We start from the raw sequence: 14,593 nt of genomic DNA on the forward strand, positions 1-14,593 counted from the left end.
TGATAATAAATAAATGACTATCAAAAGGAGATTAATTAATTGTAATGATATAGCTATGAATTGTTATTGTCTAATTGTTGTGTTATTGTCCATGATTAAAGTGTAATTACATGTTCTCAACAATATTTTGTCCTCCTTTTGTCCACATATGTGGGCCATTGGGCCCCATGTTCAATCAGCAAAGGTTTAACCTGCAACAATGTGTTGTTGTTTTTTTGTGTAGGCTATTTGATAGTTTATTTAATATTTTATGGGTTTGAATTGTATGTTTAAATAGAACAGCAATGTAAAAAATAGTTTAAATAACTTTAACTTTTCACTGTTTTATGACATTCTAGATAATTATCTAATAGCCTTGAATGCATTGTTTGTTTGTTTTTTTTCATTTGAGAAAAGCCCCCCCCCCCCGCAACACTGCAATTTTCATTTTGTGATAAAAACAATACAATATCTTATAGACAAATGATCATGCGATCATTGTGAATTAAAATGGAGCACAGATTTAACGCAGCATAAAATGCAATTAACAGATGAAACGCAAGTACCCCAACAATGCATTTCAAGTACAGCAGGCAGTAGAGCAGTCAGTACTCTGTTTAATATTTTCCACCAAGGTTTACTGCAGGGCTGTTGGGATACGTTGTCCAAGTAGCCTACTATTCACCGGGAGGGAGATAATAATAATAATAAAAAAAAAAAACCGGTGACCACTGAATTTTAAGGACATTACGGTTAAATTGATATTATCCTGAGTAAAGTGTGTCCTGTGTTTTTTTGTCCCAGGTTTATTTTAACCCCCTTGAATCTGAAAACCAGGACCTTATAAGGACCCAGCGGACTCTGTCCACTCCAGATTTATCTGAACAAAATTATGAACAGTTCAGTGTAAGAATAAAACATATCCTCAACACAGCTGCCGTGCACGCCTTAAAAGCATACATGTATCGATAATAAATAATATATAACGATCTCTTTTCAGAATTTACTTTAGTGTAAATTATATTTTAATCAGGCGGTGTAGTCGGACTACTATTGCGTAGTGCCGACTGTATCCCCTCTGACCAGAAGCTATGGGATTAGCAAAATAGTCCACAGATGCGCACCTCTCCTCGGTCACCGTTCAAAACACTCTTTATAAACCCTTTCCCGTGTCTGACATGGTGTTATTGTTACTCACGAGCATCGGTAGTTGTCGTATATTATTTGTGTGAGGATGTTAATGCCTGTGGCTTGGAGCAGAGCTGGTAAACTAAACTTACCCAGCTGAGCTAGTTTGCTAGCGCATATTACAACCAGGCTCGGCTCCGCTGCTCGACGACATAATAGACTGGCTGCTCTTTGCTTCTTTTGGGAACACAGTGTGCTCGTTGTGTCAGACCAAGTCGTCGAGGTGATTTCCATACAATATCTCTGCTCTTATCTTATCTTTTGTTGTCAAAGATTGTGATTTCGTTGTGTAACCCTCTCGCCTGCTAGTAGCAACTTAGCCGGTTTCACGGTGTGTCCGCAGCGTTAGCGGAGCACTGCTCTCATTGCGCTGGCTAAAAATACACACTTTCTTGTCCCATGCTCGGTGGTGGTGGTGGTGGTGGTGGCTCTCCAAAAGTGGTGGGCTAGTTAGTCCACGTTGGACTTGTCTCTCTGGCTTTTTCTGGTCACATTGCTCGGAGTTTGGCGCTCTACATGGTCACTACAGTGAAGTTAAGACGACTGGAAGAGCGAGTCGGACCCCGAGGTTGTGAGCCGAGCTGGTCCGATCCAGCGTTACATCGCACCGGCTGGTGGTGGTGGGCTTCATCAGGTCCTGTGGCTGATCGGTGGTGGGCTGCCGAGCGTCATTTCTGCCCCAATGGCCTTGTCTTGTTGTCATCAGTGGTAATATAACAAAGCCTTGGTCCAGCCCAAGGTTGCAAGACCAAAAAAACTTGTGTAGAGGTCGGGGAAGCACGCTTTGTTTTCACTGTCAACTTGTCCTGAGATTGGCGAGGCAGACTTCATCTGTCGGGGAGCAAGCCACCATGTCGGAGGATAACAACGCAGACAAGTTCATCAAGGTAATTCTCACAAAAAATAAATGTCTCTCTTTCCATGTAGCCTTTTGCAGTAGGAGGAACCATATCATTTCGTTTAAAAAAAAGAAAGAAAGTGAAGCAGTGTCCATTTACTGTAGAGAGTTGTTATTTTACAAATATTGTTTCTGGTTCTGATTGCTGTATCTGTCAATGTGATCTCAATTGCTGATTGCTTTAATATGGACAAGTAGACTCGACATGGCATCCACTGAGTTTTTGTGTAGCAGTGTAAAATGGTGAAAAGTGGGTCATGGAAAGTTCTACCCATGATAAACATTAATGTGGTACTTGGGTCTATCTAGCGGGGTCATGGTCAGTAATTGGCAACTTTTCCACCCACCCTGGCTCTGGGATTTGTTCCTGGCCTGCTCCAATCCATGTGTCACTGCCCGGGCATCTATGTCAGCAGTAAAATGTGATCTCAAGTGGTCCTGGCCCCTGCTTTCACAGTTTGGAGAGGAGGAGGGGTATTTGAAAACTTGAACACACTCTCCTGTGTCCACTGTGGCTGTTATCATTATAAAAAAAAAAGACAAATGGTCTCTTTCATGTGAACATGCACATAGCTGGATTGGAAAACATTGAATTAATAGTCATAGTTTATAATCAACTTTGTCGGACACATTATCCAACACCACCATTGCTGGATGAAGAAGGGAAGTGTGATCCCTCAAAGCTTCAAAGCTTATTGAACTGGCCTGTGGGCAGTTGTGTAGTAAATACTGGCTGCTAAGTCTTGCGTTGCATAATAGTCATGAATCCCAAATATCATCCAGCCTCTTTGTGTTTACAAGGAGCAGATTGGACTGACAGGGAAGCAGTAGGGAGCAGACACTATGCTACCTGTTGGCAGGGGCTCATGATTGAACTCACTGTTCTGGCCAGGACCAGTACATTCTTAGTGAAGGCGAAAAAGGGCTAGTTCAACAATAATCTAATTTCAAGTTTGAGGTTTTGCAACTTCAACAGAAATCGGCATCTCTTAACAGTCTAAAAGTAAATACCTCACCAAGCAAAAATGTATTCAAACAAACCCTGCCAAAGTCTTTATTTGAGATCTTCAGCTCCCTTCTTTCAGGAGAGCATCCCATCCATTTTGTTTGAATCCTTTTATAGGCAGCAGTAACTAAGCTGACCCACACATACGTGAGTTGCTGCAGCCAAATTGTGCTTTTTTCTCAATAATTATCTACATTAAGGATTATAGCCTACTGGTGTGAATCTAAACAAGTGATAACAGAACAGGCAGTGTTAACACAAGGGGCAGGGAGGAGGCACATAACTCCGTTCTTCTGTAGAGTCTGCTGAACCCCTCTATATAAGTGTATATCATATAAATGTTGTTTAAAAATCATATGAAAAGTCGATTTTCTCATGTGTGTGGGTGGCAGTAAATGGTTTGCTTGTGTCACATGTCGTAAACTATGATGTTAATTGTGCCCCGGGGAACCATAAACTTGCTAAACTTTCCCATTCTGCACAAAATGTTGCCTTTTTTCTTTTTTTTCTGTCAAACATTTGATATATCGTTGGTTTGGTTTCTCTCTCCCCCCCCCCCCCCCCCACCCCCCCACCCCACCAGGAGACATCCATTCTGGATGAGTACAACATAAACTGGACACAGAAGTTGGGAGCTGGCATCAGTGGACCTGTCAGGTAAGTGTTTGAGAGCGTTTGCCTTTCTCCACTCTCTAAATATTATCTTCTCTACTGAGTTAACTGTGTTTGGGCTGCGTCAGATTGATAAACTGTTGCTGTGTTACATAGACAGAACGCAGAACAAAATGTTTTTATTACACCGGGATCAGCACAAGTAGTATTGCATAACAGGAGGCATCATCGTGGTATGTGTTGGGGAAATGGGTAATCCTTTTGGAGGTCTTTTCGGACCAGTTCTGTTTAGGGTTGCAGAAATCATGCAGGGCCAAATCTGCCATGCTTGGTTAAGCTCAGCTGTGAGAGGAGAGCCAGGATCACTCAGATTGCTAGATTGTTTAGATGTGAAAATAGCGTATTGTGACTCAGCATATTCTAAAATCCCATGCTAGGATTAAAGACAGATAAATATTAATTTATTGCTCAGCCTTTGCAGCACATAATTAAACCACTGTTGCGAATGCCGCCGCTGAGAGCATTGAGATGCGGTTACAGCCGCACTCTTCACACACCAACTGGAAGATTCAAGCGAGATGTCAGATGTAGATTATCTTCTAACTGGGTTGTCGAATAGACAAACTTTGTTTCTGCTGCCAAGGAACCTCAGTGCACGTTCGCTGCTTATTACTTGCCCGGTGGTTTTATTGCATCATGTTCACAGTTGCAACAACTTGTAGTTTGACCTCACGCTTGACACATTAACACATATTGAAAACATGAAGAGGCGAGCTAGATGGTTGTCACTTCTTGTCAGCTGATTGTTAACACACAGGACCAGCTACTAGTGTGAAGCAGTGTCACAACAAGAGATGGTGGCTCGGTTGACTGAGGCACAATCCATGTAATTGCAGCATCTGCCGCCGCGAATCCCGCACAAAACCTTTGTCCCTCACAAGCTCATGTAGTTGTATCACGGTTTGTTTTTGAAAGTCGTCTTTTGTGTAATTCCTCAGAATTTTGCAGGTGTTAGTCCACATGCTGCAGACGACGCTTTGTATGTTATAACCCTCTTTTAAGAATCTGCACACAGTGGATGCTTGTGATTGTGAATGCACAAGGGATCAATGATAAACCTCAGCACTTTTCTTTAATATCTGTGCACTTCCCTCTGCATTCTTCTCTTCTCAGTATTTTCCACTCAAACCAATGAGAAGTAATAAAGCACATATTTCTGAAATGCCCACGATGAGCAGCAAGGCCTTCAGTTTTCTTCCGTTACGTTCAAACCATTGTGCACTTCATGAAGTTATGTGGTGGGTCTGGGAAACACATAGAAGTAGTCACTGACTAGACTTGAAAACGGTATTGTGCCGTACGCTGAATCAACACCTGTTAGTGTCAGCGTTGTTTGCAATATCTGTCATACTCTGACATTTGCCAGTGAAGAGTGCATCTGTTTCTTCCTTTTTTAAACACAGCCTGGGCGCATCAGTATTCTCCTCCCTCGCCTCAGCTATTACTGGTATAATCTCTTCATATAAATAACTTCTATTTGTCTTGAGATTTATTCAGTTACTGCAAAATAGTACAGAGAGAGGCGCAGTCTCTGCTCCAGCAGTTTTCTAAGTCTGTTTGTGCTTTCTGCTGTTTCTTCTCTGCAAGTCTGACAGCCCTGCTGATTCCAGTGTAGTGTAGCGGTGTCTTCCACTGATTTCTCCTGCCAGTTCTGCACTTAAAAAAAAAAAAATCCCAGGTCTGGATAGGCAGTAACCTGTTATTTCTTAATGTGTATAGTTTTGGCCTCAAGTGACACAAATGCTAAGAAACTGAATCATCAGTCCTCTGTGTCAACTTACTCTTTAACTCCATGATTCGTGCTGTACTCATTCTTCTTTTTAAACAGCTCTTACTCACCTTTTTGTCTTTATTTTTTTGACTCTGTCCTTCACTGAGATTCATGGGGACTTCAGTCTATTATGAACATTTTTTGTTGTCTTGCTTCACTCCGATGCTCACCTCCCTCTGTCTCACAACACATTCGTGCCTTTAACTGTACCAACCCCCTTCCTCTTGAACTGTGATTCATTAAGTTGGTATTGCTTCCAGAGAAGTGAACTTTGGCCGAAGCAGAATGTTTTTTCGCAGTAATGCTTTAATAGTGTAATCTGAGTTTAAGGGACAGAGGTTGCTGTTTAAAGTGAATATTTTAGTCCTTGCTGCTTAGAGGAGGTGGGTGAGGAGTTAACAGGCATTTCAGAATATGCAATATATACCCAGAGTCTTTGGTTTAACTGTTTACTGTTACTGCTAGTTTGAAGAAAACCATTGCCAGGGATTTTCCAGTTTATTTCAACCTAGTTATGATGAAAAATATAAAGACTGCTGAGTTTCTTTTGTTTAACTTGTTCTGAGGACGCAGACATGATTTGTGTTTCCAATAACAAAATGTGATGTTACCATAATAGAGATCAGAAATCCAGATTGCCTGCTGCTGTCTTGTCTCTGTTTATATTAGGATACATTTAATTTTCAGAGCACATCTTACTTTAAGAGGACCATGACTGTGTATCAGCTGTAAAACAAGATTCAGGCTCACAGAAACTGACAGTGAAGATTAAACACATTTAAATACCAGAATTACTACCCCACAGACGCAGTTATTATGACTGATGCCTAAAAAGTGTTTTCTGAGTGATCTTGGCCTTTGACCAGTCTAATCACTTTGTCCTTGAGTCCAATTGGACTTTGTGACAATTTTATTGGATTTCCTAAGGAGTTCTGGAGATGTTGAGCTCACAAGGCCAAAACCATGTTTTGTGAGGTCACTGTGACCTCTGCCCTTTGACCACCAAAATCTAATGAGCTCATTTTTCTTTCTAGTTTTAGTGAATGTTTGAAGAGATTTGACAGATTTGAGGACATTTGGTCAAGATGTTGGATGTGTGCAACCTGAAAACAATATGCCTCCAAACAAATAATATGAAAATAAACAAACAGAAAAAAGACCAAAAGACAAAAGTTCTGGCTTCTCAAATGGGAACATTTTCTGTGTTTATTTTTTAGCCTGTGGGTAGAAATGAATACCAAAATCTTCTGGCTATTGAAATGTGTATGAAATGATGCATAACACAACCAGAAAATTCCCATTTGATGGGGCAATGCTGCCATAACAGCAGCAATATTTCACTCCGTGTAAACATCATATGGCTTCAATGAAAGAGTTGGAACAAGCTTCATCATCCTAAAAAGCTTCTTTTAAAGGCAACAAACTGCATTTTTATGTTAGCAAAGGCAAAGGTGGCAGAGTATCCAAACAGAGGACTTTAGCTCCTCGATCCGATTAGAGGACTAATTGTTGCACATGGACATCATCAGCTGTGTTTTATAAAGACTGGAGACTGTCTGGCATTTTATTAGACACCCCTGGTCCTCTCAGATAATTTGTGGTTCTGGGCCATATAAATAAAACTGACTGGACTTTGATGTTGATCACGTTTTTCTGTCATGTATGTACATAAGAATGCTGCCAAATGCCTGGCTGTAACAGTATAATTATCTGCCACGCCACAGAAACCACCGGGCTAACCCTTTAAATGATCATGTTGGTGACTAACATTGAGTTATCATGTTTAATCACATGTTTTTTGTCTCTTGTTTTTGTCTCTCTTTTTTTTTTTTTAGAGTTTGCGTGAAGAAGTCAACTCAGGAACGTCTGGCCCTGAAGATCCTCATTGATCGCCCCAAGGCCAGAAATGAGGTTAGAAGAAACACTGTCGCAGCTGTGATTAATGCCTGTTGTTTGTTGCCCTAGGCCGTATCAATATGCCGTGCTCTGTCTGCCTGCCTGTTATCTGTTTTTATTAATCCCTGTTTTTTCTTGTCCTCGTCAGTCTGTCTCCTGTGCTTCTTCCTCTTCTATCTGTTTGAATGGGCGTCTTTGTCCATAACATTGTCTCCCCGCAGTGAACAGTTTGTCTTGCAGCCTCTGCTCGTCATTAGCAGCCTTTTGTTTTGATCAGGCAGCTTATACAGCAGTTAAGCAGTGAGACATGCAGTCAAAACAAGTAAAAACAAAAAACTTGGTTCAGACAAGCTCTCTCTGCTGAGCTTGGAAAGCTGTCAGTAATGTGCAAAAAGACACCGATTATTACAGCTAAACAATATATTTTTGGGCACTATCAATTTTTCAAATGAGGGTGTAGGACAACATCTGCTGTATGTGTCATGGTAAGATTGGCCCTTTTCATCTCAAGCACTTTGACTTATCACAGTAGCAAAATCACAAGCATTATGAGTAATATTAACAATGGCTCTGCTCTAATCAGTGTGACAGGGAACAAGGATTCACACCACCAGCCGTATTTAATTTCACTAACAAAATTGATTTGTTCACAAATTTGTTTTATTTCCCTTCCTTTATTTATTTCTGGTTGTATTCTGAATCATGTACTTGGGATTCAGGGGAGACAATGATGAGTTCCTCAGAAACACTAAATCCTCTGTCATCTTTGCTGCTGTTTAAACATGTAGACGTGTTAAGGATTTCATTTTACACTCAACACCTGCGTCAAACAAGAGTGACTGTATGGAAGATGGGATGAAATTGTAACATATTGAAGTGAATTACTCTACACACACAGGTGCGTCTCCATATGATGTGTGCCAACCACCCAAACATTGTGCAAATCCTGGAGGTTTACGCCAATAGTGTCCAGTTCCCACATGAGTCCAGTCCAAGGTAAAGAGCTGATGGTTGTAGAACTTTCTTTCTTTCTTTCTTTCTTTCTTTCTTTCTTTCTTTCTTTCTTTCTTTCTTTCTTTCTTTCTTTCTTTCTTTCTTTCTTTCTTTCTTTCTTTCTTTCTTTCTTTCTTTCTTTCCAACCTGTTGTTCACTGTTTCCTCTGTTTTCCCACAGAGCGAGGCTCCTGATAGTTATGGAGATGATGGAGGGTGGTGAGCTGTTCCACAGAATCAGTCAGCACAGGCACTTTACTGAAAAGATGGCCAGCCAGGTCACTAAACAGGTATGGTGAAGACACGCACGTGCACGTAAACGCACTCCGACCCATCAAGAAGTCGACACAGACAGTGCTGTGAATGTGATTTTCTTTTTGTACATTAAATATTTCATACTGGTCAGTCCGGCAGTCTTTGTTCCCAGTCCTTGACATTCTGTCAAGATCCCGTCTGTCTGCAAGTTTCTCTGTGTGAGACATTTTCTTCCTGTGGGTAGCTGCATGTCTCACAGCCTCTCTGTGTCATTAACATCCCCCTGCTGAGATCAAGCAACTCATGCAGCAGTTTAGCAGCCAGACACATGGTCAAAGGAACAAATGCCCACTCAAATCAGGTCTATTTAAAAATGCTTTGACACACACACACACATATAGAGTCGTTTTTTCTTTTCTCCTCCTGTAGATTAGTCAAGCCTTGGAACACTGTCACTCCCTAAATATTGCACATCGCGACCTGAAGCCAGAGAACCTGCTCTTCAAGGATAACTCTCTGGTAAGTAGCTGGAGTTGCACTGCGTTTCAAGGAAGAAATATAGACATGAATGCTGCAGTTTTAAAAGTGTACCAGTACCACAACTGCTGCCACTAATTGTCCACATACAGTATATGACACACGGGAATAGAGACTTTGCTGCATTTTAAATCTGCAGCCAGAGTTTTATTTATTGAGACAATGCAAGGATGTTATAGATCTTGAAAAGCATCCTTACTCTGGCAGAACCTACAGTGATATCCCAAATGTATCATACATATAAATTCAGCAACACCTCTGAGGTGTAAGCAAGCTGAAATGTTTTACAGGAATCCATTTGAATATGTTTCTCCACTTCCGCCACATTCACACTTTTCACTCTGTGATTCTGTCTTTTCCACAGGACGCACCTGTGAAGTTGTGTGACTTTGGCTTTGCCAAAATTGATCAAGGAGACCTGATGACCCCTCAGTTCACTCCTTATTACGTAGCACCTCAGGTAAAGAAGCAGAGCACATGGAGCATGTTTGTGCCTTGATGGTTCAGGAACAACCATAAACACATCCATAATAACTGAATTCATGCTGTCTGTCTTAATTGTACTCCTGTTCAGGTTCTTGAGGCTCAAAGAAGACACCAGAAGGAAAAGTCTGGAATAATACCTACCTCACCCACTCCTTATACCTATAACAAGGTGAAGCGTCCATCCTCACGCCAGATGCTGCAAGCCACGTTCCTCAATTTTATTCTTCTAATACAAATATCTCTTGTCTTTCCCCAGAGCTGTGACTTGTGGTCTCTTGGTGTGATTATCTACGTGATGTTGTGCGGCTATCCCCCGTTCTACTCCAAGCACCACAGTCGCACCATCCCAAAGGACATGAGGAAGAAAATCATGACAGGCAGCTTTGACTTCCCGGAAGATGAGTGGAGCCAGATCTCTGAGATGGCCAAGGACATTGTACGCAAGTAAGTGTTTTTTTTTCTTTTTCTTTCCTTTTTCGTTCCACTGAAACCCTCACTGTTTGTAAATTGGGTTGTTTCCACTTTCATTTTTAACTGGCTAGTTTATTCGTAAATGCTATTATTTCTTCTATCACCACTTATCTTCTCTCTCCCCATATCTGCCTCCCCATCCCTCTGTCACTCTCACCAATTTGTCATTTCTGTCTCCAATAATTTACCTCTCCTCACCTCCTCGTCCACTCGCCACAGGCTGCTCAAGGTGAAGCCAGAGGAGAGGCTGACTATTGAGGGAGTCTTGGCTCACCCTTGGCTCAACTGCACTGAGGCGCTTGACAACGTTCTGCCCTCTGCCCAGATGATGATGGACAAGGTGGGTGGGAAGGGAAGATACAAGTCATCCTGTATTCCCAAATGAACTGACCAGCAGAGGCCACTGCAGGAAGTTACTGAACTTGGCTAACATGCGGCACGATGTTAGCTTCTTCCTTTTTCTTACCGTCTGTCCTCTTACCTCCCAGGCGGTAGTTGCAGGTATCCAGCAGGCCCATGCAGAGCAGCTGGCAAACATGAGAATTCAGGATCTCAACGTCAGCCTGAAGCCCCTAAACTCTGTCAACAACCCAATCCTCAGGAAGAGGAAACTCCTAGGGTATGTTAGCTCTTATGGCAACTTCTTTAATCATCTGTTCTCATCTTAGGCTTCAGGAAATTTAGAAAAATATTTTCTGTATTTTGAGCTATGGACACATTTCACTTAAAATTATTTTTGCACTGCCTAATGTCACTGAAATCTCATTCTCTTCATATACTTTTTTTTGGATAAAATATCAAAAAATTGACTGAAATGTGTTGTGGTCTCCATGTTGCAGCCCCAAGCCCAGTGACGGTTTCTTCATTCATGACCCAGAGAACGGAGGGGAAGACTCCAACGTAGCGCTGGGAAAATTACGAGATGTCATTGCACAGTGTATACTACCACAAGCTGGTCAGTAAAACCTCCCGTTTTTAAAGATGTTTGAACAAACTACACTTGAAACGTGCAACCAGCATCATACTGAATAACTACAAGCCTCATATGCATATTTTGTATGCTTAGTGTATATCAGAGTAGACTGGAGCAGTTTGCTGCAATGCAGAACACCACAGAAGACCAACCCAACTGCATTTCTCCCTGAAGTAACACTCGCTTAATGAGTGAAGTGACACGTGTCTTTGGTAGACTTGCCTTTCGCTCTTTTCTGTTAAACTAATATGTATTTCTCTCATTGTAGATATAAGCTTTGGAAAGGGATGACTGACTATTAATAATTTTCAGTCAGCTATGCAAGACACCTAAAACGCTGACATAGTCACCCATGTTTAAACGGCGCTATTTAAATTATGAGGGAGTCAGTAGGGGAGCCAGGAAGGGGATTAACTCCCCCAATAACCATTAGATTTTCTAATATTTTAATGAATGATTAAAGAAATACATTAAATCTATGTGTGCAGTTTTGCTGTGGTCTTTATCTGCTGCAGAGCTGGCTGTAGTATGATTGATCCAGACCCGTGTTTTAATGTGTTTTCATATATACACCTGGATGTACCGTAATTAATGTGCATGGATTTTCAGCACATCAGCGATTCTCAGCGAGCAGCTACTGGAGTGCACTACACCTCAAGTATCCACAAGCACAGTCAGACCAACACTCTGTCTCATCTTTTCTGTCATGCGTTAAAGCTGAGTATACGTGTTAGTCAGCACTTAATGAGGACTTCACCGCTGTTACAGATCACGACACCTTTTGTCGACATGTTGACACATTCATTAGAGATTAATTAGTTATGAATCTACTAAGGTAGTATAAATAATAAACACTGCTGGAATCCTAATAAGGCTGTATGAGCTATATACTGTATGTTACAGTGGGTACAGAACTAGGCTTGATCAGTGTTGTTGTGGCAAAGCAAATAGAAGCAGCTTCTGAGGTGAATATGTCTGTCTGTCCAGGAGAGAACGAGGACGAGAAGCTGAATGAGGTGATGTATGAAGCCTGGAGGTTCAACAGAGACTGTAAGCTGCTGCGAGAAGGCCTGCAGGGGCTCAACTGGGACGGTCAGTAACATTTCATATCATCCTTATCTGGCAAAGGCCTTCTTAACTTTTCTTTATTGTCTCTCATGAAACAACTAAAACCAAAGCAGCTGTTTCTCCACATTTGGCACACAGGAAAAACATATCTGCACTCTGTCTGACATCATCGTTGTGATATTATTGTACTATTATTGTGAATATTTTTCTGTTTCCTCATATGTATTAATTTGCGGTGACTCCCCACATTCTCTGGCCTTTTTGTTTCATTTCCCAACAAGGATGATAGATGATCAGTAGAGCTGTAACAACTGGTCAATTAAAGATTTATTTCCACCAGAAAATTAATCAGCCACCAATATTTATTCATTTTTCAAGCAGAAATGCCAAACATCTGTTGGGATCTTTGGCTAAAAATCCAAAGTTACCATCTCGTAAGACAAAGAGACAGATGAGTTATCAACAGCCTGGACTTCCTTTAACTTCTGAAGGCACCAATCGTTGATGCATTGGTATAAATGTTTGTTTACTGTTACTAGGTCCTTAACCACCAGCTTTTTCATTGCAGGGCGAGCCTTCTCAGATAAAGTTGACCGCTTGAAGTTGGCTGAAATAGTGAAACAGGCCATTGAAGAAAAGACGAATCTCCAAGAATCTCATTAGCAAACGCTGTTTTTTCTATCTTCTTTTTATATTGTTTATTATGACCCTTTTTAACCCATATCTGTAAAGACGCTTTTTTATGTAAAAATGATGATGCGCAATTTTTTTTTTTTTTTTTTTCATGAATCCACTTGCAAGACCTATTGTACAGCTGTAGATATATTTCAAAAAGGACTCATTGGTACTACAATGTTTTTTTTTAAATGGACACTGGCAAAGAACATTGAAAAAAAAACTATATTTTCATTTTTGCAAACAAAAAGAAGACAAAAGATAAAAGAAAAATCAGTGAAAGAAATTATTTTCTGGGAGGGAATTTTTATTAGCTGCTTGTCCAAGATGTCATGTTGTTTTATCCCAGTTATTTCATTTTATTCTATTTTATTTTCCTTTAACCATCCTAAGAATTTTATTTATTGAAACAAAGAGTTCCATTATTTTATACTTAACCTGTAGCCTGGCTGTGGGCTCAAAACTAAAGAGAGGTTGTTCACGATGTGACGTTGTTCTTCCACACATGTTCTGGATCTCAGAATTATATGAATCTTCGTTGTTTTGTTTTTTTTCTAATGTTTTGTGAAACTCTCCCTTGACCTTTTTGTGATTAAGAGGTCAAGGCAGAGCAACAATGGAGGTGAAAGAAAGTGTCATAAAATAGAAAAATTCAGCCTCAAACGTGTTCATTTGTCTCAAAGCTGGTAGGAGATGGTGTTGAGCAGATCTAAACAGACTAGATCGGCATAAAACACTGGCTGGTTTTCTTTCTGGCTGATGTAGATCAAACAAATCTTAAGGTAAGGCCCACTTACAAGCTTTTTTCTGTGAGCTTTTAACTGTCTCACTGCCTTGTCTGTTGCCTTGACCCCAAAATGGGGTTGAAAGTTAAAAAAAGAAGAAAGAAAGCTGGTAAGTGGATCTTGAGTTGACTTTGTTGTTAAATGTTTTCTGAGGTCAAGACAGAGTCTTCACACTGTCAGTTTCACAATCTCTCAGTTCAACTCCTCCACATGAAGTGATGATACTGTTTGTCAGCTTCTGAAGTTTGTGTCTGGCAAGAAAAAGAAAGTGAATTATTTCATATATTTGCAGCAGTTTTTCTGTCTGAACGTTTCTGATGTGATCCTGAAAGGTGTAACGTTTCGTCTCGTATCTACTGGAACTCAGACCAGGGTTAGTAGTTTATATTGAGGTCATTTCATGAGGAGAGGCTGCTTCCTACTTGAGCGCACACACACACAAAACAAGACATTTTTGGTGCAATGTCGCTGTGACGGACACGATCGGTAGGAGGTTTCAGCGTGAGCCTTGAACAGGTCTGTTAGGGTTTCAGTGTCGTAAAACTTGCTGTGCTACTGAATGTGCAATAGGGCAATAATTTAATCATGTATTCATAATGCATGCATGTACATGGCAGTGGGATAGTGTGTATCAGTTTGTCAGTATTGCTGTCCAACACAGATCTTCCCTACTTCTCTTAGAAGGTCTGAATGTCAGCAAATGCTCCCTCCCTTTGCTCAGCCTCACTGTTTTAGTTGTTATTAATCTCATATCATTGATTAGCCAGAGTTAAATCTCCACTGTACTGTTTTACTCTAGTGCTCCGGTCATATCTGATGTTATTTCTCCAGAGAGGAGGTTGGAAAGAAGGGATTCGTATTCAGGTGTTCGAATGAGGCTGTGACGGCTTAAAGTGCTTGTTTTCGTGTTCAGTTCAGACTAAACAGTTTTTTTCTTAGTT

At 40.8% G+C, this 14,593-nt stretch overlaps 1 protein-coding gene across 1 annotated transcript; it reads left to right on the top strand.

The window, feature by feature from the left end:
• Positions 1-1,059: 1,059 nt before the first annotated feature.
• On the top strand, positions 1,060-13,351 carry mapkapk5 (MAPK activated protein kinase 5). The gene is made up of 14 exons (XM_085786430.1): positions 1,060-2,054; positions 3,655-3,728; positions 7,350-7,425; positions 8,309-8,406; positions 8,584-8,692; positions 9,087-9,176; positions 9,559-9,654; positions 9,769-9,849; positions 9,937-10,124; positions 10,371-10,491; positions 10,640-10,770; positions 10,991-11,106; positions 12,112-12,216; positions 12,761-13,351. Exons 1-14 carry the CDS (start codon positions 2,019-2,021, stop codon positions 12,853-12,855), a joined length of 1,416 nt encoding a protein of 471 aa, XP_085642556.1. The 5' UTR covers positions 1,060-2,018; the 3' UTR covers positions 12,856-13,351.
• Positions 13,352-14,593: the final 1,242 nt, after the last annotated feature.

Source organism: Trachurus japonicus, chromosome 9 (genome assembly GCF_045865225.1).
Source record: "Trachurus japonicus isolate A0001 chromosome 9, Traja_1.0".
NCBI classification, from domain to species: domain Eukaryota; kingdom Metazoa; phylum Chordata; class Actinopteri; order Carangiformes; family Carangidae; genus Trachurus; species Trachurus japonicus.

Coding starts and splice junctions, on each gene's coding strand:
- mapkapk5 (XM_085786430.1), top strand. CDS start 2,019: ATGTCGGAGGATAACAACGCAGACAAGTTCATCAAG. Junction 7,426..8,308: donor GCCCCAAGGCCAGAAATGAG/GTTAGAAGAAAC, acceptor CTACACACACAG/GTGCGTCTCCATATGATGTG. Junction 9,177..9,558: donor TCTTCAAGGATAACTCTCTG/GTAAGTAGCTGG, acceptor TCTTTTCCACAG/GACGCACCTGTGAAGTTGTG.